The 27,279-nt window shown below is 43.0% G+C and overlaps 1 protein-coding gene across 3 annotated transcripts in view; it reads left to right on the top strand.

The window, feature by feature from the left end:
• G3BP2 (G3BP stress granule assembly factor 2) overlaps positions 1-27,279 on the top strand; it is a 47,954-nt gene that overhangs the window by 6,159 nt on the left and 14,516 nt on the right. For all 3 annotated transcript variants that reach the window (XM_075929353.1, XM_075929354.1, XM_075929355.1), the window contains 5 exons: positions 6,889-7,007; positions 11,031-11,112; positions 22,577-22,750; positions 23,849-23,939; positions 25,971-26,073. In XM_075929353.1, coding sequence (XP_075785468.1) covers positions 6,913-7,007; positions 11,031-11,112; positions 22,577-22,750; positions 23,849-23,939; positions 25,971-26,073 — 545 coding nt within the window. In that variant the 5' untranslated portion in view covers positions 6,889-6,912. The remainder of the gene's footprint in view (positions 1-6,888; positions 7,008-11,030; positions 11,113-22,576; positions 22,751-23,848; positions 23,940-25,970; positions 26,074-27,279) is intronic.

The raw sequence follows: 27,279 nt of genomic DNA on the forward strand, positions 1-27,279 counted from the left end.
TACAGTATACAGTAAAAGCACACAGAATTGGATTGCACGTCAGGAAACCAGTTTTCATGGCCCGTGATGCATTTTTCATGGCCATGAATTTATTATGGACTTAGTTATGGTACTTTACCGCCTCTTAAGCTTGCTAGACTATTGTGAAATATGATACGGGCTCCAAGAACTCCCTGGATCAATAATGCTGCAGAAAACATGAGGGTCCATGTACGTGTATGAATACAAATGCTGATCTGAGGTTCTGGTGGCAGGTAAATATCAAATTTAGATTTGTTATATTCTGTGAAGTCTCTAATCCTGCTTGCATCCATACAGGTCAAGAGTCAAGATGGTGTGACTATTGAGTGTGAAATGTTGCCACAACTCTGCATTTGTGGGGCAGGAGGCTGGACTTGATGACCTCCTGAGGTCTCTTCCAGCTCTATGATTCTATGATTTAGTTTTTCTTGTAGCGATAGCTATCTTGTAAAGAGACCATAACTAGCATTTCCTTGTTCAGTGGCCATTTTTAATCAAACTTTCCCCTTTTGGGAGGGCATAAGGATCACAGGCCACTGTTAGAATGTCCTTAAACATTAGTCACGTTAAAAAAAACCCTCTCCCAGTGACGACTTCAGGACATCCTAGCTTCCCTTCCTGAGTCATGTGGAGTTTGGTGCATACCACAGTCATAGTGGAGTTGATGAGGTTATGCAGGCCTTGTAGATTTGTCCTTTTGGTTGCACTTTCTGACTGCTTAGTTTGTGCAATTTTATATTTAATATACAGGGTGAACGTTTTAGCCTGTGGGGGAAGGAAGTCACCTTCAGTCTTAAACTTGTTGAACTCTTAAAGTAATAACCATTGTTGCTGTGATATCTTGAATTCACACACTATTCAGATTTATGTATTTGCTTCTTCCTGAAAATACCCAAACACATCAAGTATTAAAGATGGGTATTTATTGGCATTTATATTTTGCCTTTATAAAATACTGGAAGATTTATCTGGTGTTGCTTGGGTCCGTAACTCTAAGTTTTGTTTTTCTTCATTTAAATCATTGTTCTGGGGTGGGAGTAGGGATGAGGGCTTCAGTGTGTAGGTTGCCCCAGGGGGGAGATACAAACAAACTCTCTGAAATATATAGTAGGGATGTAAAATTTTGATTGATTGGCTAATTGAATAGTTGATGCAGTTTGCATTGACTATTCGATTAGTCAGTAAGGGCGCTTCTGCCTTTGAAGTGTAGCAACAGCCCCAGGCTATTACTGTGCTTCAAAAGTGAAAGTGCTGTGGGGAGCCCGGGGTCAGCGGGGGAGTCCTCTGCTGGCCCCGGGCTCCATGCAGCACTGCCGCTTTGAAGCACCTCGTGGAGCCTGACACTAGGCTCCCTACGGTGTTTCAAAGCAGCAGCACTGTGGGGAGCCCCTAGCTGACCTTGGGCTCCATGTGGTGCTGCTGCTGTGAAACACCCTTTCCTCCCCCGCCCTTGCTGCTGCTTTCTGATAGAGGCAGCAAGGTGAGGGAATGACTATTTGACTAGCCTGTTGACTATATGATAAGCATTTTTGACTAATTGTTCACATCCCTAATACGTAGTAGGTAGATGTCCTTTTCTCTACACCTGCTGACCCAGTAAAGTTACTGTTATCCTGGTCTCCATCTCTGGCCCCTTGCTGCTCTCCTGTGATCATTCTGCAGTATAAGTCCCTCCTGCTAGATCTCCTCCCCCTTTCCATTTCATGAAAAACAATCCCATTCCAGGCACATCATGTTTTCCTGGCACATCCACGCCCTGACCTTGCTTTAAGTTAGGATAAGAGGAAGCGGCATATAAAATTTGGTGTTCCTGGCTCTTATCGTTTAGGAGTTCTTGAACAGACAGTTTCATGAGTGGACTCATGGACACACATGCACAGTTTCTAAAATATTTATAGATTTTAAATATATTAAAATTTTAAATTTATTCGGGGGTTTGCACTTGACTTGCTATGTGAAATCCGTCACCAGTACAAAAGTTTCTTCTCTCCTCAGTCCTTTAAGCCCTTTGAATTTTCCAAATAATTCCTTTTTATATGTGGTTATCAACAGCTCCCTGTTGGAGCTCCCACAGTTCTAAATCTGCATGTCGTCTTTGGGCACTTTACGTTTTCTGTGATGATTGGGCATACAGTCATCTCTGGTTCGTTATCTCAAAGTTTTAACTCATTTAAGTATTTTAGGTTCAGTCTGCACCAGCTGTTTATCTTAGAGCTTTGCTTTTTTTTAAAGCTATTGCCTCCAAAGTGATTTTGTCAGTTTTAATAGCTTGGCATTGACACTTGGCTTGAAGCTCCGTTTGATTCTTGCTTCACTGAGCTAAACTGCTGGAGACTTCAATGGCTGACAAATATTTTATTTCACTCCTATAGGTTCTCTGTTGTTGCTGAGCCTGGGATATTGGTGACAGCTGTTCAGCTGCACCTCTGACTTAGCTTTGAGTCTCTCTCGGGGCAAAACCATTTGATCAGGCTGGCTCTTTTCTGACTGGGCTTCTTTCAGTGTAGATGGCAGCTCATTTGAGGATTGGCAGTTAGCTCAGGACTTGAAAATTAGGTGCCATGGCACATAAGGTACAGCAGTTTCCAAAAGGGTCACGTGCTTGTACTCCATTCCAGTCAGTGCAAGACATGCACACTGATGTGAAAAAGGTAGCCAGTGCCTAAAAACTGCCCCCTGCTCCCTGTGCTCACTGGGACAGGGGAGCCGTCGGGCACAGCGATTCAAGATGGGTGGGAGCCTGATGTGGCCAAAAAGCCTTTAACTGTTTCTTAAAGGGACGGTCCCTTTTTGGGGGGCTCGACAACTCCTCTCCTCTCCCTCCGACTCTTTGAGCTATATGCACAACTATTTTGTGTCTCTGCCTGTAACAGGTTGCTCATCCCTGGTCTATACCGTGGCTTCTCCCTCTGCCAACGTGCTAGTGTAGTTACAGAATCTGGGAGACAGCTCCCCCTCTCATGTTATCTTACTAGGAATGGCTTGCTGATTTCTCCCCCCCCCCCCAGTGTCCCAGGATGGGATTGGTGCTGAGAAGTTAGCTTCTGTCCCTGTGGTGATGCAGTGGGCAAGGTAGCAGGGTTCTGAGACATACGCGGGTTTTGTCCCCTGTGTTGATTTATTAAGGTGACAGTGAAGCTGAGGGCTTGTTCTAAAAATGACTTAATCTACTGCACTGATGTGCTGAGAAACGTTTCCGTCTCCTATTGAGATGTCTGTGATTGGGCAGAGTTGGGCTGTGATGCATTGCAGTGCCAGCTTCCTTCCTGCTAACATGCCAGCACAAGGAGTGCAATGTTGAGGTACTGCTGATTAGGGATGTACGATTAATCGCTTAACTGTTTAACTGATAAGCTTAGGCTTATTGGTTAATGGTCTGGGTTAAACTCATCTGGCTCCTGGAACAGCAGTGGTGCCTCCCCTGGAGCTGGGCAGTCAAGAGTTGTCACTCTGCTCCCAGGGAGGAGGCGTCACTGTGGATTCAGTAGTAGAAGATTAAGCTTTATACCAGAGGTGGGGAACTTAAGACCTGGGGGCCACATGTGGCCCCCAGCTTGCCTGGATCCAGCCTCTGACCTCCCTCCCCAGCACTGGGGAGCCCATACTGGTACTCCAACCCCTCCAGTGCCATTCCCCTGTGGGGCTGGAGCACACAGTCTGTTAGCCTGACATCCCTCTTCTCCCCCCCCCCCCCGCCCCACTCTGTTGTGCTAGGGGTATGTGGGGAGTGTCTGTCTCCTTCTCAGTCAGAGGTCATGTCACTCATCAGTGAGGGTTTGGTATGTGTGTGGTGGGTGGTTTTTTTATTCTTGCTTGTTTGCAGCCTCTGATTTCCCCCTACCTCCCCCCACCTTGTGGGTCAGCAGCCCTCTACTCTGCTTTATACTTCAGGGCCCACATTCACAGTGAAACCACTAAGACTTTGAGCGGATACACGGTTACCATATTATATGATTTTTAACATCCCTAATATTGATTTCCTCCATACACCTTTTCACCTAAGGGCTGGTTCTGTGAACTTGTCGGTGACTTACTGAGAGGCAATGGTATTGGTGCATCGTTGCAAGCATGACCCAGAGACATTATCATTAGCTGCAGGTGCTGGGGCATTAGACACTCTGGGGTAGGATAGGCTTCACAAGTTACTGAAGTGTCCAGTAGGTCCAGGTTGTTTCTTACTTTTGTTGTACATCTGCTGATCTCCAGACCTGTTGCCACTCAGCTGAGTCATGCCCTCTGTTTCACCTTCTAAGACTCACATGCCTTTGCATTTCTCAGTGTTAACTCTTCCTGCAGCCTTTGAATTTCTCTCACCTCTAATTTCTTTGGTTAGCAAGTTGAAGCATCTTTTTAGGGATTGTTCACATATCAACCACTTTCTAATGAAGGTGCCACTTCAGTGTATTGAATGCTCTGTCTTCTGGGAAGTAGGATTATGTAATAAGAAAAGATTGAATTGTATCAATTTTCATATTGCTGGACATGACTTAAGACTTTTTGAACTGAAAGACCAGAATTAAATTGATGTTTTAGTCAGCTGACTTCTATGCTACATAGTCTCCATAGTGGTGATTGCTTCCCAAAGATGTTGGATTGTGACTGTAGTGGAAATTATGTTCCTTTTGGCCAATTCACTGCTTGCTGCAATGTGCCTACCTATTAGTTCGTTAGGGACACCTATGTAAAAGAGATTCAGAAACTTAAGTGGTGTCAATACTGATACCACAGTTGTGACTTGTGTTTACTAATTTCTGCATGAGAATTTTATTGGCCCCTTCAAATTTTGGTAGAGACAAATGCCCATTCTATCAAGGAATAGATTACCATAATACTACTTTGGTTCACTGACAATTCAAGGACAATACTCAGTTAAAACAGATCTTCCAATTTTGGTTCGAATAGGCTCGCTATATAGCCTGATTAAGGGAGTTCATGCAGGAAAAATCACACAGGGAATGTTTATCCAGAAACAAAAACTATGCATGTTTAGTTTGGGGAATTGGGATAATCACATGCACTGCAAAGACTTTCAGAATCTTAGTAGACTAGGGAGCAGTCTGCATTGAAATGGACAATCAAATCATGTTCTAAGTCTAGGTTGTATCTCAAACAATGTTACCAGTTGTCATTCGTGGTTAGGAGAAAAGACATTGAGGTAGATCATGCTTTGATCAATGCTCCTCAAATCAAGATTTAGAGATTCTCTTTCTTTTTCTTTTTTTTAATTTGCCAATGTGGTCATCTCATTTTTCTTCTCTCTGTACTGACTAATGAAAGATATTTCTATTGGGAAAGAAGATTTATGTTGACCGTACAGCCTACATGATGTGCTCCTCCCCAAGCGTGGGTGCCAAGGGCTCTGTGCTTTACATTCTTCTAAGTGGTGTGTGCACAATTGTGAATTATGGTAGGATTCAGGGCTCTGTTCTAATGGTCTGAGTATTTTCCATGGCTTGTATCACATAGTCAGGAAAAGTTTCCCAGTTCCAACTTGCAAGTCCTGTCTTTGCATGGTGTTTAGCATGGTTGCTTCTTGAGCATGGTTAGGACAAATAATCCTTTTCCTACCTCGGTCAGCTTGTCTTAAATTTGTCTATCCTGAGACGCTCAGAAAAATGTTAAATGGATTTGTTAAATTACATTAAACTGTGTGGACCTTACCGTTCAAAATTAGTAACTTTAATTTGGTTTAATTTAATTCACTAGGTAAAACTAATTAAGACCACTTTAATTCAGAAGGAGAGTACCCACCTCTAGGGGTTTCATACATTTTAGCTAGCTTTTCAGATTATGCTGTTACCTCTGCTTTAGAGCAGACTAAAGCTATTCAGCTTTCCTCTGCTCTTCTCCTTTTGGCTTGAATGCTATGGGCAATGCTGTCACAAAGAGGAGTGAGTATAGAGAATTGTATTCTGCTCATTGCTACAGTTTGATTGGCTTGCAATTGGATCATGTCAAAGCCTGTACATTGAAGCTGAGCAGTCTTCTTTGCTAGCGTTCAAGAAGTTTTCAGTCATGGTCTTAGGCATCATTGCCACAGATACTCAATACAGTTCTACTCCTCCTTACATTGATGGACTGTGAAGGAATTCTGCTGTGTACAGCCTGTTTCTGAAGCAGAGAAATTTAAAATTATTGCACTCCCCAAGTTTTGGGATCTTACAGGATGTTTCTTGTTTGGGCCAAATATACCTGTCTTTGAGTTCCTACTCTTGAGGAACTGAGCTGGAAAATTTGGAGCTCTGAGGTCAGAGCATGGTCAGTAAAGATACCTTGACAGATTAGATAATTCTAATAGCTAAGGATTTTCTCCCATGACTTGTGTTGATGGATAATTCCTTTAAGAAAAGATGACTTCCAGGGTAGATAAATGTGTTTATATTAAAAGTGGTGAGCATCTCTTCATATGTTTTCTACTTTGAGTGCATGTACTGCTGCTGAAAGATAAAAAGACCAAAGGACACAAGTTGCTAACAGTCTTCTTGAGAAACTGTTTTAATGACTTCAATCAATCTTGTGCTAATAAAGAGTAATCTAATTGTAATTGCCAATGTTTTGGATAATTTTGTTGTGTTTATTTAAATGAATTTGACAAGTATAGCTTGCCTCTTGTCTTAACTGACACTATTGTGCTTATTAATTACTTTGAAGTCTTGCAAATTAGATAATGATTAAACTATAGAAGTCTTGAGTTACTTGGGTATTTTTGAGTCTGAGACTACATGTTGGTGCAGTAGTTTCTTACCAAATAATGATTCCTGTTTTGCACAGGATTTCATAAAAAACGTTGTGACGGGATGAGTGGAAGGACATGTTAAATCGCAGGGTTGTTTTTTAAGTAATTTCTTCATTTTGCTTTAATTACAGCATTTGATACTGTGTACCAAAGAAATGGTGATGGAGAAGCCAAGCCCCCTGCTTGTCGGGCGGGAGTTTGTGAGGCAGTACTACACTTTGCTAAATAAAGCTCCTGACTTCTTGCACAGGTAATCACTTTATCTGTAAGTAACTTGTGTATTCTTGAATATAAGAAGCAGAATGTATTTTTGGATGAATGTAAAATAAATTTGTATCTACCTTTTGAGAATAATCTGATTCCAACTCCTAAACTCATGGAGCGGAATGTTAAAATTATGCCCTTATCTGAAAGGTAGGTAGTTAACTGGTTATAGCTTAGATTTAACTGGTTAACTGATTAAGTGGGACTTCCCCTCCACGGGAGGTGAGGGGGAGATGCGCAGCAGAAGCCTGTAGCCCTGTCTGCGGCAGGAGCCAACTTCTGGTCCTGGCCCCCCATTAGGCTGGGGCAGCCTTTCGCTGATGGTGGGCCACTTCTGGGTACCAGTTAACTGGTTATCCATTCACATCCCTAGTTGCAGCTGTACTGTGAAAGCTATCTTTATCTTTTATAAAACGTGTATGCTTTGAGTGTGTTGTTATATGTCGCTATTCAGGCAGATATATCATCTGTATGTTTATAAATTGTTCTTGTAGAGTGCTAGATGAATTTCTTAACTGTAGCAAAGTGATGTAGTGAGACAACCCCTGAACTCATAGGTAAAAAAATCAAATTTCCAGCATCGTGGCAGTGCAGGGGTTAATCTTGGTCATTTTAGCTAGACATAACTAGAAAATCCTATTGCTTGTTGAATGTTTGGTATCTGCTAAGGACTGCATAGCCAAAAGATTGCAATAAATATTTTTTGCTAACTTTATTTTGTGCATTTCATGGCTCTGTGTAATCAGGTTCATTTTCTTCTCCTGTATAATTAGTTTTTTCTGAGTTTATATTAGGGATGTGAATGTGTATCCGTGTACATGGTTAACCAATGAGCCTGGGCTCATCAGTGAACTCACGATTACATTCAGGCCCCCCATTGCTGCTGCCTCTGTATCAAAGGCAGGAGGGGAAGGAGGAGTTGGGAGCTGGTGTGAGGAGCCGACTTGGGAGCTGGCTCCCTGTGAGCACCATATCCTTGCGGCGCAGCTTCTCTCCCCCCCCTTCTCCCCACACACACTGATGCCTCTGTGGGAGGTAACAGTATGCATGGGGGTAAGGGGAAAGGTAGCTCTATGGGACCCAGTGCTCGTAGCTCTATGGGACCCAGTGCTTGTGGGGAGCCAACTTTTAAGCTGGGTCCCCATTTGTACCGGCTTCCGCCTGCTGGCCTTCCAAACCCAGTGCTGCTGCCTCTGATATCATGAAAGCTCATGCCCTAATAAATCTGTTAGTCTCTAAGGTGCCACAGGACTCCTTGTTGTTTTTGCAGAATAACATGGCTACCCCTCTGAGACTCTACATTTTCAGGTTATTTCTTATAAATTTGATATGTATTATTACCTAAATATTGTGCACAGTTCTTCCTTTGTTGCAGATGATGTATATTTTAGGGCAAAGGCATGATGGCACTTCCCTTCCTTGTTTAGTTCTTGGGCTAGTAAGTGGTGTCAGCTTTTAAAATCTTGCAGAAAGCTGCCTTCTCTAGAGATGTGACAATACAGTTCCAGCTCTGGTCACGTGCTGCTTGTAAGCAAGTTACTAGGTCCCTTCCTTCAGGCTCCAGTCAGTCCTAGTCTTATTGGTTGCTGCTTTAGCATTTGCCTGGAAGATTCAGCAGTTTTGATTTTGGGGCTTAGTCTGTGCAATTCAACATTTTTCTAGGGTTGGCGGCTGCAGTTTTTGCTTTAGCCTTGTCCTCAAAGTGATACCTGATTTGCTTTAATTCCGTTCCTGTTCTCTAAGAGATAATCAGGGTGGTAGAGAAATCTAACTGAGCAGATTACTGAGACTCCTTACATAATTGGAGAAAAGTCTGATGCTTCAAGGGGAGATCAGTGCTAGGTGCTTGTCAGCTCTAGTCCCAGAAACTCAGTGTATGCTGCTTCTGTGAAAAGCAGTTCTCCAGCAGCTCCTGTACATGTTGTCAAGCAGCAGGAGCTATTGACCCTGAGCATTCTGTATCAAGGAAGAGCCTGAACGAAACAGTGCGTCAAGGATAATTAGTCTTAAAGCCTCTTTCCATATTTTTAAATGACCTTCTGGCATTGTCATCAGGCTCACTGAGCTCCTGGGAATGCTCCAGGATTTTCACCAGCTAGTCTCCTGTACTACAGGATGTATTCTGAGTACAGATCACACCTTTGAGCACTTAGTGAAAATGCTGGACTGTCTCATCTCTTCTCAGTTGTTACTCTGAAATGACATACTTTAAGGTATCTTGGAGATCTCTAACCACAAGCCAAACCAGTTTTCTTAGCTTGGGACACTGGGACATAGCTTCTTGTGAAGGACAGTAGTGTCTGTCACAGTTCCTGAAGCATTTTTGTGTGCGGTTTGAACTGTAGCTACACCATTACATTTATAGAGGCTGTGGTGCTAAGGGCTTGATGGTATTTTACATCAGTCTGTGGGAATTATCCTGGATCCTCAATAACTAGTGTTCAGGATCTTTTCTTTCCAGTAAAAGCTTCAGGACAACCCCGGAGATTCTTGATGCTAGACAGCCTCAAAGTTGAGCTAGCAGTAGAGATGTCAACGGGTAACTGAGTAACAGTTAGCTGGTGCTCAGGAGCAGCCTACTGCAGGCAGAGGGCTGTTCCAGCCTCCCTGGGCTTCCCTGCTGCAGAGGGCTGGGTGGGAAAGGTGGGGGGCAGTCTTAGCAGCTCCCTTGCTGCTCAGGACTGGGAGGGAGGGTTGGCTGGCAGCCCCCTTGCCATGCGGAGCCGGCAGAGCCATGGGCTGGGAGCTGCTCCACTCGGGCTGGAGCAGTTCCCTGCCCGGGATTCTGTTTAATCTGTTAACTAGTTAACATAAACGCTTAGTTGGTTAACTGAATAAAAGGGATTTTACATCCCTACCTAGTAGTATGGGTTCTTCAGGATCTATGAGTGCAACTCCAGGTAGCTTTGTTGCTCCCATGTTTGGATAGGAGTTTTACCCCAAATGACATCTGTGGGTTTGCTGGTACTATACCATCTGTGATCTGTTATGGATGGAAATTGTAGATTTCTGTATGTGGGAGCTAAACATTTATCCCCCCATGGGAGCTGTACCTTATAGTTGGAAGCCATGTTTTGTATGGGATCACTAGCTCTGAATGATTAGCAGATTGGCAGGTCTGCACCTTAGTGGGTTCGTTACTCAGTTCAGGACTGTAAGGCCAGGATCTGGGGTGATTGCTGTGTTTCTGGGACACGTTTCTTGCTGTGAATAAAAATTCTAATGTCTTGTTAAAAAGTGAAAACTAATGCTCAGCAGTTAACTGGATAAAATGCTTGGAAGACTAATTGAAATTAACATTGTAAATTCTGTCATGCACTAAACTGATGCAATACAACTAGCAGCAGAAGAAAGTTTTGAAAAGTGGCTGGGGGGGGACGGGACACAAATTGCCTAACTTTTCCGTCTTCATGTTACATTCTATATGGCATATGTAGATTATTACTATTTTACTTTTTGTTGAAAAAATACAAGGGTATTGAAATTCAATTAGTTTATCCTTTCAGTGACTACATCACTAGCCAGTAGTATTCCATTAATATATCTTACTGCAGATGCATCATTGTGAAATACTTAATTCTGGAAAAATATACTAAAGATACAAAAAGATGATACTAGTATAGCCTGAAATCTTAATGGCACCCTTTCTCTATCAGTGAGATGCATGTGTTTGAAATGTGCCCAAACTAAAATGGCAACAAAGCTTAACCACAAGTATTAAAAAGCAAACAAACAAAACAAAGTATGATTGGGCTCATTATAAACAAGGTAGTCATTGTAAATAAAGTTCTGCAGAATCTAAAAGATTCTCTTCCTCCAATGCTCAGGAGTTGTAGAAGCAGCTGAATGTACAGATGCTGCCACTTTTGCAGAAGCTAATTGTTAAAAAACAAACCCAAAACCATGCTAACACTACTACACTGGACTTAAATGCATAGTGTTTTTGACACTAGACATTGGTTTATTTTTACTGTCAAAAGCCTAACTTGACGCTTCATTGTTTTTGCAGGTTTTATGGCAGGAATTCCTCTTATGTTCATGGTGGACTGGATGCCAGTGGGAAGCCCCAGGAAGCAGTGTATGGCCAAGCTGTACGTATCTAAATTAATTACATAATCTGCATTTTAAGAGTAGTGACCCTGATATTAACGTCTTGACCAATCAGCTTTGTTGTTTCACAGTTTACTTGCAATACGCTTTTCTTCTCAAATAACTAAACTATTATACATTAGTTACTACCTCTCTCATGTACTGTATAATGACATGAGCTTAAAATCCATACTTGTCTGGACTGCTTTGACTGACTTCTAGCAAATAGAGGACTGCTAATATGTATTTTGTGAAGTGGCTGTTACCAGTGTAAGTGAGGTGGCTTTATTGTTCACATTAGGGATGTAAACGATTAGTTGACTACTCAATAAGGATATAATGACTTAAGGAGGTGTCTGTCTCTCTCTCTCTCTCCCCTTCCCCCCCCCCCCCCCGCCGCTGCCTCTATCCGAGAGAGGCAGCAAGGGGGGAAGCAGGAGCCAGTGCTGAGAGGAGCTGGCTTAAAAGATGGTTTCCCCCAGTGACAACTGGGGGGTGGGGGGGGGGAGGCGGAAGAGGCAAAAGCATAGTAGAGGATGATCCTGAGCTGGGAATCAGTTGATTCCCAGCTCATACCTAGTGTCTCTCCCCCCTTGCACCCCCTGCAATGCATCTGCCTTTTAAATGTATGAAGAGCCTGGTGGTTCTTAATACAGTTAAAAATCAGAGCCGCATAGGGTTAGCTCCTGTGCCAGGAGACGACCCTGCTGCGACTCTATTTCCCCCTTACCAACTAATCAAGTAGTCGATGAAAATTCCATCAACTACGTGATTTGCTAATTACTTGCAGTGTACCATTCCTAGTTCACGCAGGTATTAAGGATGTAAAATTTAGATTAATCAACTAATTGAATAGTGTATGTAATTTGCATTGGCTATTTGATTAGTCAATAAGGGCGCCTCCGCCTTTGAAATGCGGAAGCACCACAGGGAGCACAGCCAGTGGGGGACTCAAGCAGTTCCCTGCTGGCCCTGCACTCCCTGCTTTTTTGAAATGTACAAGAGCCCCAGGAGGGTTCTTGTACATTTCAAAAGCAGAGTGCTGGGAGCGCAGGGCCAGCAGGGGACTGTTTGAGTCCCTAGCTGCCCCAGGCTCTCCCCAGCACTTTGGGGGAGCAGGGCTCTTGCTACATTTGAAAGGCAGAAGCGCTGCCAGTTCCCCACAGTGCCCCTGCCCCTTCTCCCCACAGAGATGCCGCTGCGGGAAAATGGCTTTTAAGCTGGCTCCTCCCTGTACCACATCCTGCTGCCTCACCCCCCCCTCCCCGCCACCCTCTCCCTTGCTGCTTCTCTCTGATAGTCACTAGTCTACTATTCGATAAGCATTTGTTATCGGACGGTCGATTAGTCTGCTTATATCCCTAACAGGTATGTTGATGTGGAAGGTTAAGGGTCCACAAAACTCCCTTCTGGGACAACTGACTTGTTTGAGCCCATGCCTTCCAGAAAGCTTTGGGAATCGATAGACTAATATTCAGTGACCTGGATTGATGGGTAAATGAGCTCAGACATGCTCGTAGATACCATGGAAGTGGTAAATTTGGTATATGTACAGGTTATTTGGTCAAGGGAGTGAATCCATAGATGCAGACGTACTAGACTGGGGGAAAAATTATCAATGAGTACTTCTAGTCTATCTGGCCATACAAGGCCTTGCTTGGAGCTCTATTCTGTCAGATATCGTATTTCTGAATCAGATTCCATTCCTGTTCCTCCTCAGCAGTGTCTAAGGAGATTTTTTTGTGGGAGGAGATCTGAAGTGCCTAATGTCTCCTATCTCATCCAGTTAAGTAATCTCTCATTTGGTGGTGGGATGGATCCCACACCATAAAGAGGTTCCCAGTTCATCAAGGTGCTAGTTTCCACAGAGGAGTTTCTGATTTGTTTCCCCTCAGTTCAGGGAACACTTCCTCTTTCAGAGAGCTCCATATCATCTTGGCACTTGAGGCCATCAGGCTGGCTTGAGTCTCCTCCCTTTCCGGGTACCAATCAAGCAAGACAGGGTGACCATGGTGGTCTTTTTAAATCAAGTTGGGACACTAGAGTCTATTCCAGAAGGAATTGTGTATTTTCTTGGGTACGGACACACCTGAGTTCTTTCAAAGCCACATGTCTGTGTGATCTCCCAGTTATGCTGGTTCAGCTGGAAACTCCTGTCTTGGGGAATGGATTCATTAATACCTTCTGCAGGAGCCCTTCTGCAAGTACCTTCCTGGTCCCTACCTCTCTTGATGGACTCCTTCATAGCAAGTGGCAGTGCCCTAATTTCCAGCTCTTGTAGCTGATGCCTGGGTCAGGGTAGTTCCTCCATATCATTGATGGGGAAGATAATTTGTGCTTACCCTCTTCTTCTGGTCTGGTAAATTCTGCAAAATGTGGAAAGGAATTTGATGTGGTTTGCACACCACCGTTCTTCTCCAACTACTTTGGCCAGTGATTACCAGGAAAAGTGTATTCCAGAGCTGCTTCTGCCCCCTAATTCCTGACTTGCAATAGGCTCATTTAACACAGTTCAATATAACTGCATTTAGGATGATACAGCTAAACAAAGAACAGCACAAGGTCTGAGTGGTAAACTTAAACCACTCTAATCATAGATGACCCTTCTTCGTTCACAGCTAGCAATCCAGGCCTTCTCTAGTTCTGTGAAGGATAATTTTGTGTGTTTGTAGGGGGTGGCTTCTTTTTGCCCTTTACTGCAGAGTTATCCCTGTCAAGAAAACCACTGTCCCCTCCTGGCTGGTTTTTCCCAAAGTAGGTTTCAGAGGGTGCTCTAACTCTTTGGATGTGCAGGAACCCATTCTTGAACTCCATAGGCCTTCCTGCTGCTTGTTGTGATGGCAGTTTTAATGGCACTATTAAACAATAATGGAATACCAGTTCTTTAACTATTTTTGGAGTGAGTGAGTGAGAGATGCTGTCTCTTTAAGCAGAGCACTCAGATGCCTGCATGGTACTAGCTCCTCCTGCCTCCCAACCCAGGGGTGACCCAGGAAACAGGTTAGGGAAGGGGTCAGCCTTGCGTGGCCTCACTGTGTGCAGAAGACAGACAGGCTCCTGGTCTGGAGCACCTTAGCCATGGGTGGCTTTGTCAGGGGTAAGAAGCAGGAGCGGCAATGGAGAAGGGCACCCCCTGTCCTGAGGGGCATGCAGCAGTGTCCCCCTGAGCATGGTGCCCCCAGGTGCCATTAATGCTCATTAACCTAAAAACAAATTAACACATTTGTCACGTTTATTGCAATTAACAGCCCTAATTTTTATTACAAATATTTTTAGAGTAAGAAAACGTAATCCAAATGAAAAGTGAGGATTGTATACCTTGTAGTCTGTGTAATTGAAATCAATATATTTGAAAACTTAGAAAAACATCTAAAATATTTATAATTTTAAATTGGTATTCTGTTCTTGTTTAACTGATTAAATTGTATTAACTAATTAAATCCAGTTTATTTGTTTTGCGTTTAATCTCTTGCATTAATTACTTTTTACCCCCTATCTAAACTGCATGCAAAAAATCCTGTCTTATCATGGAATGTCCTACATCCTATACGACCTATACGGTCATGCCAATTTTCTTCCACTATTTGATCTGAGGAAGTGGGTCTGGCCCACGAAAGCTCATCACCTATTAAACCATCTTGTTAGTCTTTAAAGTGCTACGCGGTCCTGTTTTTTGTTTCAGCTAGACCAGACTAACACGGCTACATTTCTCAGTATCCTTCTCCATTGATATCCATGGTGGAGCAGCTATAGTGATGGTCTTAGCTTTGTCTTGATTAGTCCTTAAATTCACACCACTGCAGCTGCTTCTGTTGACTACTGGTACAGCATGTGCTTATGTACTTCATACTTAATCAGCAATTACCCTACAATGCTAAAGCTCACGTACAATGTGAGTTTAGCTGTGGTGGAGAGGTGAAGCATTTCTTCAACCAGTCAATAACGAGGTCCTTGTTTGTAGTTGAAAGTGGCCATGCACACCTAAATCTGCCTTTTCTCCCACTTTCCAGGTTTAACAGTTTTGGACAATGCAGAAGTATTTCCCCTCTCATAATTACAGCATTGTTTGGTACATCATTATTTCTGTTCTGGTTGGTGAAGCATTCACCAACTGGTATTGATGGCAAAGAAATTATTGCTGTATTCTAGTACGGCTTGCTGGCTCATGGCCTCACTTACCTTGTTAGGTGCCATGCATAGTAGCTTTTAGTGGCAATATGTACCCATTTTCATCATCAGAGATACTCGCAATGTAAGGTTTGAAGCCAAAGGCAGTGCTAAACCATCTGTCTTTCACGTTATAGTGTAATTGAAGTCCTTTAAGAATGGCCAAGTGGGATGGAATAAGGGAAATTGTAAATATTAAAATGTTTTGATTTCATTAGCTGTCATCAGAGATTGTTGATACTTATTATTAAAGGGTTCAAAATTGTTGGCAAAGGAGCAGGGAGAGGATTAGGGATGTGAACAAGTAGTCAAGTAGATGATTAATCTTCCCGACTACTCGCTTTCCCCTGCTGCCTCTGTATCAGTCAGCAAGGGTGAGGAGTAGGATCCAGTGGGGGCAGCTCTCTTAAAAGCTGGTTGCCCCCAGCACTGGCTCTGCTGTGACACCCTCCCCCCCCCATGCTGCTGCCTCTATCAGAAGCAGCAGTGGGAGGGTGTCATGAAGCAGCAGCTGAAGGTAGATAAAAAATAGGTAGATCAAGCAAGCTAATGACATACATGCATAATATTTGACTTGGATGCTATGACAGAGCTATTAACATTGCATATAGCTACATCAGTCCCATACATCTAATCTTTGGAAACCATCTCCACAGCTGACCATGTAAGAGGGGGTAGCCTAGTATCGCCTACTCATTCAAAGTCAGACTGTTTGCTATTGGATGCAAGTGGAGTAGGTATCTTTAAAAATTACACTGACGTTCAATTCTTCTTCAGGTAATGTCCCTGTGGGTGCTCCACTGTAGGTGATGGGCCTTCCCCAGAGCCGCAGGATCGGAGACTGTGTCATAGCAGTTGGCGGTCGGGGGCTGTGCATGCGCAGCACCATCTCGTGCTGCTGGAGTTTTGACAGTTGAGCATGGCCTGACCTTCTCCCCTCAGTTCCTCTTCTACCGCCCTCGGTCACAGATGGAGCTCTCCTGCCACCTCAGGCACGTCTCTCCTCACAGAAAGATTTCACTCTTCACAACCTTTTGACCTCGTTCGATTACAGATCACCTTGTTAATTTATTTCCACTTCAAAGAGAGAAACAAAACCAACCGGGGAAACGCGCTGTTTCTTCAGCGTTAGCCACTTCAGCAGCTTCTCTCTGCCCCAGCCAGTTACGCTCCAAAAAAAAAAAAAGAAACCCCGGGGGAAAGGGGGAGATCAAAACCTCATAAAACGGTAGCCTCTCCATACGAGCTCACCAACAGTTGCATTAAGAACCCATGATTTTGACAACTACTCCAAATTAGCTGACCTGAAGCTTTTTGTGACCAACACAGATGATCCTGCACAACAGTAAAAATTTGTGTACCATGTTGTGTACTCTAAGAAATGTACACACCACCGTACAAGCACAGGTGTAACACCCCCTACTATAAAAATAGGGACTCCTACTATAACTGTATTCAATATAGACCATATGAGTACAATTGCTCCAGATAGCACACCTAGAGGAACTGCGAACAGCAGCCATGCTCCTCTGGTGGCCAGGTCCCGAAGCAGCAAATTTGAAACAGTGGTCAAAGGCACGCCCGACCTCCATGACCATCTAATGCAACAAATCCAGGACCATCTATTCGACCACAGATTACTTCCATTCCTTCATCACTCGGCCTCCATAACATCTGACCAGTGCGTCATAGAAATCATCCGTATGGGATACTCAGTTCTGTTCACCTCCCTCCCTTGTACCCTTTCCCTTACCTGGTCCCTCTTTGGGGACCCCTCTCACGAGATACTCCTCAAAAGAAATCGATCGACTTCTCCATCTAGAGGCTATAGAGGCAGTATCTGAACCATACTGAGGAAGTTCAGCTCTACTTATTTCCTAACCCAGAAACGTACGGGAGCTGGAGACAGATCCTAGACCTCCGCAAACTAAACAAATTGCTGTGAAAGCAGCAATTCAAGATGATCCCACTGACTTCAATCATACCAGCACTGGACAGAGGGGACTGGTTTACAGCCCTCGACCTACAAGATGCATATTTTCACATTGTGATACATCCTGCCCACAGATGGTATTTGAAATTCATGGTTGGGAACGTGCATTTCTAATACAAAGTCCTACCTTTCGGTCTATCCTCGGCACCATGGGTCTTCTCAAAGGTCCTAGTGGTAGTAGCAGTATATCTTCCACGTCAGCGGGTTGCCATCTTCCCATACCTAGATGACTATCTAAGGGGCTATTCCAGAATGGAAACAGAGGATATGATTCTAAAGTCTAACGACTTTTCAACTGCTTACGTCTATTAATAAACTAGCAGAAGTCGACTCTCAATCCAGTTCAAGACTTGGAATTCATAGGGGCACGACTTGACTCCATATCATCCAGGGCATATCTGCCAAGGCAAAGATTCAATACGTTACACGACACTGTCACTACCCTACTCCTCAGCCCCAATACGTTTGTGCATACCTGCCTTCAACTCATGGGCCATATGGTGGCCACCACCGATGTGGTCTAATACAGGGCATCCCCACTATGTTGCCCCGGTATACATCCATTCTACACTAAAGTCATCAACTTTTCTAGGAACTGATGTGTTAAAAGTCCTCCCATTCCCTGCTATAAGTCATGCGAAACACTCCCCCTAATTTGCTTAAATGGAAGTCAGCTGCGGGGAAAAAAATTTCCTGCTTTAAGTTGTTTCACTATAAGTCCAAGTTTTGTGGAACGTATCTTGGACTTACAGCAAGGATGGCCTGTATACACGCCTACATGTCCGAGCCCTGTAGCACTGGCTGATCTCAGTCTATATGCCATCATGGCAAAAGAAACTACACTGTCTCCTTAAAAGCCTCCCTACAGCTACTCGGGAACAAATCCACACAGAAACACCTTCTGACCCCTGACCAGGATTGTTCTATCTGCTTCCCAAAATCCATAAACCTGGACACCCCGGATGTCCCATCATCTCTGGTATTGGCACGCTCACTACTGGTTTATCCAGCTGTGTAGACTCTCTTCTCAAACCCTACGCAACCAACACCCCCAGCTATCTCTGAGATACTACTGACTTCCTAAGGAAACTACAAAACATCAATAACCTCCCTGATAACACCATCCTTGCCACCATGGATGTAGAAGCTCTATACACCAACATCCCACATGAAGACGGATTACAAGCAATTAGAAACACTATCTCAGAGGACACCACTGCCAATCTGATAGCAGACCTATGTAACTTTGTTCTCACCCACAATTATTTCTAGTTTGAGAACAACTTATACCTCCAGATCAGCGGCACAGCCATGGGTACACGCATGGCCCCGCAGTATGCTAATATCTTTATGGCTGACCTAGAACAATGTTTCCTCAATTCCTGTCCCCTTTTACTCCTTCTCTACTTACTCTACATCGATGACATCTTTATGATCTGGATGCATGGCCAAGAAACACTGGAGACATTGCACAGAGATTTTATCAACCTACACCCCACCATCAATCTCAGTCTGGACCATTCTACACGAGAGATCCATTTCCTGGACAGCACAGTACAAATCAGCAATGGAAAATTAGACACCACTCTCTACAGAAAACCCACGGACTCATACAGTTACCTACATGCTTCCAGCTCCCATCCAGAACACATCATACGATCCATCATCTATAGCCAAGCCCTTCGATACAACCGCATCTGCTCTAATCCCACTGACAGAGACCAGAAACTTCAGGATCTCTACCAAGCATTTATAAATCTCAACTACCCACCCGGAGAAATAAAAAAGCAAATTGAAAGAGCCAGACGAATACCTAGAAAACCAACTACTTCAAGACAGACCCAAGAAAACCAACAATAGAACACCACTTGTCATCACCTACAGCCCCCAACTTAAACCTGTCCAACACATTATCAATAAAGTACAGCCTATACTGGAACAGGATACTAAACTCCGAGCGTCTCTGGGAGACAGACCCATAGTTTCCTATAGACAACCACTTAACCTCAAGATGATTCTTACCAACCACCACAGGACATACCACACTAATACCAACCCTGGTACCTTCCCTTGCAACAAACCCCGTTGCCAGCTTTGTCCACATATTCACTCTGCTGATACCATCATTGGACCTAACCAAGTGAGTTATAAGATCAAGAACACATATTCCTGCGCATCCAGAAATATAATTTATGCTATCATGTGCCGAAAGTGTCTATCTGCTGTGTACATTGGACAAACTTCTCAGACACTTTGCCAAAGGATCAATGCCCACAAAACAGATATTAGACAGGATCACAAAGAAAAAACAGTTTCTTGCCATTTCAACCAGCAAGGACATTGTCTCAATGACTTGATTACCTGCATCCTGCTTCAAAGGCCTTTTCAGACTACACTTGAAAGAGAATCCTCTGAACTGTCATTCATGCTTAAATTCAACATTTTACACTTAAGTTTGAATAAAGACTCTAATTATCTTACCCATTACAAAGATAGTTTCCCCAATTATCACCTCTAATATCTTTAGCTCACAGACATTTACCTCCCATCCCCCTTCTGTTCTGAAATTTGATTTGTGTTCATTTTTTTAATTGTATCCTTTGGTATATATGGTTGTGACTATTTTCTTCCACTATTTGATCTGAGGAAGTGGGTCTGGCCCACGAAAGCTCATCATCTAATAAACCATCTTGTTAGTCTTTAAAGTGCTACATAGTCCTGTTTTTTTGTTTCTGCACAAGGCGGCAGTTATACCCAGACATGGCCTGGAATCTCTCAGATAGTGGCTATCCCCCAACAGTCTACTTGAGGGGGGTGCCCTTCTTTCAACCAGAGCCATCAGTCGAGATTACAACCAATGCCTCACTTGTAGGGTGGGGCATGCACCTACAGCACCACACAGTGCAAGGTAAAAGAAGCACTACTCCACATTAACCTTCTAGAGCTCAGAGCAGTCAGGAATGCATGCAGGCACTTTACCTCATCCATCACCAACGGAACCGTCCATATTCTTACAGACAGCACGACCACCATGTTCTACTTAAACAGGGAGGAGCACATTCCCGATCTCTCTGTGTGGAGGCGGTCTGCCGTTGCAACTGATGTCACAGTAAAAGCAGGGTCACACTAAAAGCAGCATATTTACCAGACTCCAATGACACTGTAGCAGATGCTTTCAGCAGCAAATTTGCCATGGATCACAATTGGGAACTGCACTCACAGGTGTTAGCCCCACCTGCAAAAGATGGAATCTATCCAACAACGGACCTTTTTGCAACTGTAAGCAATTCCAAATGCCCCCTCTATTGCTCCCGGGTAGGACTGGACAAGGGATCCAGGGGAGATGCATTTATGATTCCATGGGATGAACCGATTTGCTATGCCTTCCCTCCAAGATCACTGATCCCTAGAATCTTGTGTAAGATCTGTCTGGATGCAGCCCAAGTCATTCTAGTGGCCCCATCCTGATCCAGACCGACCTGGTTCCCATATCTACAGCACATGTCCATCAAATCACCCCACCCACTCCCTCAGTGGCACAATCTCCTCTAGAATGCTGGCAAGCTACTGCACCCAGATCCACACACCCTTCATCTCCATGCCTGATCCTGTCTGGTTCTGAGGCGTGGAAGCCACCTTCTCGGAGCAAGTAAGAAACGTCCTCCTTCATAGCAGGAAGCAAGCCACTAGAACGACTTACCAGTAAAGATGGAAATGCTTCGCATCCTGGTGTCAGAGACAACTCAGTCCAGACAAATCTTCGATCCATACGATAATTGACTACTTATATGGCTTAGAGTGAAGGCCTATTAATGTCTTCCATAAAAGTACACTTGTCAGCCGTTCCTGCAGTTCACGACCGCATAGAAGGGTCATCGGTGTTTGTACATCCCATGACGAAAAGATTCCTAAAAGGCCTCCAGAACTTCTACCCACCTCGTAGAATACAGACACCCTCGTGGGGTCTGATTTTGGTTCTGGAGACAGTTATGAGTTTCCCCCTTTGAATCCATGGCCACATGAGGGTCAGTGAGTTAATAAGACCACCATACATGGTCTTTGCTAAAGTGACTTTCAGATCACATTAATGAACTCATAGTCTTACCTGCATTTTTCCAAAGCCACATCAGTCACCTATACACGTCATGCTTCCCACCCTCTGTCAGAAAGGCTTTGGCTTTTTACATCGACAGAACTTGGACGTTTTGCAAGTCCCCACATCTGTTTTTCTATTGCGAACTATTCGAGGGGCAACCCAATTTCCACACAACACACTTCTAAGCTGATAGCGGGTTGCATCCTCTAGTGCCACTCCCTTGGTAACAAACCACTAAAGACGGCACCAAGAGTACACTCCACCCGTGCTACAGCAACATCCATGACATTCCTTAATGGGTTAATGGGGTTCTTCTCAAAGACATTTACCGGGCGGCCACCTGGTCATCACACAATACATTCTCAAAGCATTGTGTCATCATGCCCCAACTGGCAGCTGGCGCATCAGTGGCTAAGGCGGTCCTATGTGCTGCTACGAAGTAGTGACCCCAAGTCCCACCAGCCTCAGTGAGCACTGCTTTATAGTCACCTACAGTGGAGCACCCACGGGGACATCACCTGAAGAAGAAAAGGAAGTTACTCATCTCATGCAGTAATGACTGTTCTTTGAGGTGTGTCTCCATGGTGCTCCGCGACCCTCCCTCCCTTCCCGCTACTTGGAGTTCCATTGCTTTGCGGTAGAAGAGGAACTGAGTAGAGGGGGTTGGGCCATGCTCAAGTGTCAAAATGCCAGCAGCACGGCCCAACTGCTAACTGCGATGAGTCTCCAATCCTGCGGCTCCTGGGAAGACCCCTCACCTACAGTGGAGCACCCGTGGGGACACGCACTTCGAAGAACAGTCATTACTGCATTAAGTGAGTAACTTCCTTTTCTTATTTGCAGCCGGCCTTTGTAAATGTGTTTGTAATATTAAACAGTAGCAACTTGTGTTGCTGTTCTGCTTTCCTAAAAGGTTATTTTTCCGTTCTATATGTTGTAACGGAAGACACTAATATACTTATTTCTGGGAGAGGAACTGGTGATTTTTCAGCAGTGTGCCAGATCTCTGCAATCCAGGTAGGTACCATTATGCGCAGGACTTGGACATCACCCATGTTTACTGACATTAGAACTATAAACATTTTGTACCTAATATCTGTCTATCTCCTGGGTCATCTTAGCTCAGGAGCAAAAATAATTAGTCCTATGAGCTCTGTTTAAATTCCAGTTACGCTTAGTTCTAAAATTAGATCTTTAATTTCATTTCCAGGAAATTCATAAGAAGGTGATGTCCCTACAGTTCAGTGAATGTCACACTAAGATTCGTCATGTTGATGCACATGCAACCTTGAGTGATGGTGTAGTCGTGCAGGTCATGGGGGAACTGTCTAACAATGGGCAACCAATGAGGAAGTTTATGCAAACCTTTGTTCTAGCTCCAGAAGTAAGTATGTATTGGAATGTGATTGCCTTGAAATTATGGAAATTGAGACCCTCAGATTCTAGTGCCTTCCTCTACAGTATGGGGCATAGTTCATTTGCAGGTATAAACTAGTGTAAGTGGTAGATTCTCTGTAATATGAAGTTTTTCCCTCAAAACGTGAGAATTGAAGTAATTCAGCCAGAGACTGGGGTCTATTACAGGAGTATATGGGGGAGGTCAGTAGATGATCGTGATTCTCTCTTCTGACCTTCAAGTGTGAGAAGCCTGTTCTTGTAGCTAGAATCTGCTCATTATATGGTAAGTGCTGTAGTACTTCATAAGGCCTTGACTTTTATGGACTTAGCCCACAGGTTGTAATTAAATGTAGTTTGTTCCTTTCACAACATGAGTTTCACAGTTTAGACTTAATCTTATTCAACTCAATGCACTCTTGTAGTGTTTGAGTAATGCAAAGCTAATATATATTTGGGGTAAGCCACATAGACCATCACTTACTGCATTCCTTTATATAAGGATCATGTAAAAAAATAAATTTCTATTCCTAATGCTTGCATTCCTTTTTACTAGAAACCTTTATTCAATTCCTTGAACTCTGGTGCTGTGTAATATTTACCTATTTGAGTAGCTTGTTTAACTGATACCTTTATTTTCCCTAAGTAAAAGCAAAAATAAATGCCTCTAATTTAAAATTGCTGCAAGTTAAATAGCCTTTTTGGAAGGAAGTTTCTGCAAATAAGTATCCATTAAATCAATTAAATTTTATATGCACTAATATAAAAGCATAAATCCTGAGAGTTTAAACTGATAACTTTACCTTAAGTCTTGAAGATTTTTGACTGATACTCTGATCACAGGTATAGGATTTGGTTAAGAAAAATAGCCACTTACCCATCTTTAATGCGGATTTGTAGATGCCAAAGATTTTAAAAGAACTGAACTTTATATAATTTTGCTGGTACTCATATTATGCTCCACTAGAAATGTATATTTGAAGTTAGGAGTGAGGTCACAAAGCTTACAGAGCTAGTCAGTCAGCTACAAAGACCACATCCATCTGTTCAAGTAACTTATAAATGTGTACGCTTTTCCCTTCCACAGGGATCTGTTCCAAATAAGTTCTATGTCCATAATGATATATTCCGCTATGAAGATGAAGTATTTGGAGATTCTGAGGCTGAACTTGACGAAGGTGAGAACTTGATTTCTGTATACTTTGTGTTCGTTTGTACTTCTCTTCATTTTCCTTGGCAAATAGCCTCTTGAGTTTCACATGTCTTGAGACAAAGACAAATAAGCATTTTCTTGTATTCTCTTCTGTATATTGTATGTAATTTTTGTTAGTCTTAAGTTTATAATTCTATTCAGAACGTGTTTTGTAGGACCCAGTATAGATTGTGTATTGTTCAAGGAGTAAATCTTGCGTCTGGGAGAAGCTTAATCAAGAATGAAAACAAAATGAGTAGCAGTGAACTTGGAAACTAAAATATCACTTCAGCTTTGGAAGTTTAGCTATAATTTGTCAAAAGACGTGTCAGTTAAGCAAGTCAAAGGTTAATTGCACATTTTACTCAGCACTGTGACCTTAGCCTGTAGCTGAATCAGTTATTTGAGTGTGAGGGGACAGTCTTCCACTCCTCATTTTAAATATTCAGCTTTCCACAAAGTATGAGTCTTCTGTTCTGAGGTTATCCAGCAGCGATTTGCAGACGTAGCTTCTAAATTAGCACTTGCTAGTTTATTAATGGGCAATTAAGAGCAGGATCTCTGTGTGAAGAGTACACACTAACCTTAATGCAGTTATTACCAGTGGAGACACTCATTTTCTCTTTTTTGGGATCCAAATATTTGATGCCTATCTATTGTATAGTTGTACCCCTTGAGTGCACTCAGCTCTTTCCAGCTGCTAAAGGCCAGATGGGGCTGCATCTCCTCATTGGCCAGATTTTTAAAAAATAGTCACTTTAAACAAGTAATCAGCTAATGGGTACCTTCAGGGTTAAATGTGTAGTTTTATTTCAGTCACAGTAGCTGGGTGAGATGCAGCATTTCTAATCTCACTCTTCTCCACTGCTAATTACTTTGGTTCTGTGACCTACTGAAGTCCAGGTTCATTTTGTCTGCCTCTTGCCTGAGCAACGCTTCCAGTCCATACAAACCTATCTTATGCTTGATATGCATGGGTAGTGGAGAGATTCACAGCCTGCATTGCCAGAGAGACTGCTGACTCTCTCCTTTCTGAGGAGCTATAGAAGGCAACTTGGACCAGACTAGAGAGTTTAAATTCATCAGTCGTTGGACCTTCCTTGGCAGCCAAGTCTAGGGTCAAGTTGAAGACTGGGTTGTACTGGTGATAGACCTCTAAGAAACTCAGCAAGTCTGGAGATCTGTTGGGTATGAAGTCATCTGCTTCCTCTGTAGTATTGAGAGAGGTGTAGAAAAAGAGACTTACTTCCTTCCCCTTCTTCTGCAGTCTTGATGCCAAAATATTACCTAGGAGTGCCAGTGAAAGTTGCAGTTTTAAAATGAGGTTTTAATCTGATTTTTTTAAGATGAAGTGCTGTAAAAGGGGGCATAGACACTACTTTTTATTTAAATCAAGTCAATTAAGGACAGGTTTAAGCTCAGCTGAAATAAGCCACTTTTGAGTCAAGACAGAAATGCACACTCAGGGCTTTGCATCCACCTAACTAACCTGAAAATCAATGCGAGTTTGGGTATAGATAAACCCTAGTGGTTTATGCTACATCAAAATGTTCCCAAAGGATAAAGTGGTTTTGAAAGTCCATTTCCACCAATCCATTCTTTTTTCTGAACTATACATTAACTTTGTTTCCTTTGATACTGTCACTTGCAAGGGAAATTATTTAATATCCCCTTTTATCAACCACATGTATCAAGTAAAGCAAAACAAGCAGCCTGGTATTGCAGCACCTGTAGTCTTTGTGGAAATGTGAAAGTGATGAAGGCTCTCCCTGGAGAGCTTAATTGTCTTCTACCATTTTCTATGCTAAATGTCTTGCTTACAGGGGTGAAGAATGATTTTTAGTTGCCTCTTGTTACACATCCTGGTTTTGTGTTAATGTCCATTGTTTTGTGCCATGAAACTGCTTTGTAACAAGGAAATTGGCTTACTGAATCTGTACTAGCAGGAATGAATGTGCTTTAAAATGTGCTTGATATTTGTTTGAACATTCATCACAAATCTTGCTTTGTCCATCAGAATCCGAAGAAGAGGTGGAAGAGGAGCAGGAAGAAAGGCAGCCATCACCAGAGCAAGTGCAAGAGAATACAAGCAGTACATACTATGAAAGCCACCCTGTAACGTAAGCAGTTCATGCTTAAACAGTAGACAATATTTGCTTTGGCCGCTTAGTCCTGAATACACTTAATTCCCTAAAATATTTGTTTAACCAAACTAATGCACATATGGCCAGAACTGGGTGTGCTGAGCTTTGTTTAGATGAAATAGCTTTGTTTGTGGGTTATTGTAACTCAAGATTTTTAATCTTAGCTGTGGTCTGTAAATGTGACATGAATTGAGATTGGAATTAAAATCCAAGTCAGGATATGTTGACACCTTAAGTTATTCCTTTATATAATAAAAGAAGGGTTACAACTATCTACTGTATATTACAGTAGCACCTAGAGGCTCCCACTGAGATCAAGGCTGACCAGGTACACAGTAAGTGTGTGCTTTTCCTGGCCATTTAAAAATCTAAATAAGACAGGCAAAAGGTCGAAGAAGAGAAACTTTATTCCTGATTTACACGAGGCGGTTATGCTCAAGGATTGAGCATAAGATTTTCATGAGAGCTCTGTACCCTTTCAGACACCAAAATAGCTGGTTGGTATCTCAGAAGAGCTGAGATGCTGGATATTGTGCTCTTTTGAAAACTCCCTAAGTGTGTCAGTAGGGGCTGGGCATTTATGAAAATGAGGGCTCGACAAACAATACAGTCTACTCGCCCATGGCAAGTAGACTTCAGCTGCTTGCCCCGTTCATTCGCAGCGCGCGCATGCACAATGCGGCTCTTATGCATGTGCAGTACGGGACTGGTGAGCGGTTTTCGCCGCTATTCGTCAAACCCTGAAAATGCCTATGTTTAGTTGCTGAAGTGTCAAGAAATGTTAGGTAACTGGCCCAAGGTAGGGAAACATGACACTGCTGAGAATTGAACTTGTGTCTTAAATCCTAGTCCATTTCCTTGACCACAAGACTATATTAAATGTTTCTTAAGATTTAATTAGACCCTCAGTGCTACATTTACAAATGTTTGTCTTCATGGATGGTTGCACAGGTGTTACTGACAAGTATTTAACAAACAATTCTGTTCATGTTCAAGAAGGAAACTGTTCCCTTTCTCAACTGTGGGCTGTTACAGGGATAATGGGATGTAAAACTAAATTTGAGGACTTATCTCTTTTACGCTGAGCTCATCCAGAGCAGAAAAATAAGGTGCTATTGTGCGTGGGGTAGGGTGTGTGTGGTTTTTTGTGTGTGTGTCTAGAATAGAATTATGCCTAAGATT

This window comes from Pelodiscus sinensis, chromosome 5 (genome assembly GCF_049634645.1).
Source record: "Pelodiscus sinensis isolate JC-2024 chromosome 5, ASM4963464v1, whole genome shotgun sequence".
NCBI lineage: Eukaryota > Metazoa > Chordata > Testudines > Trionychidae > Pelodiscus > Pelodiscus sinensis.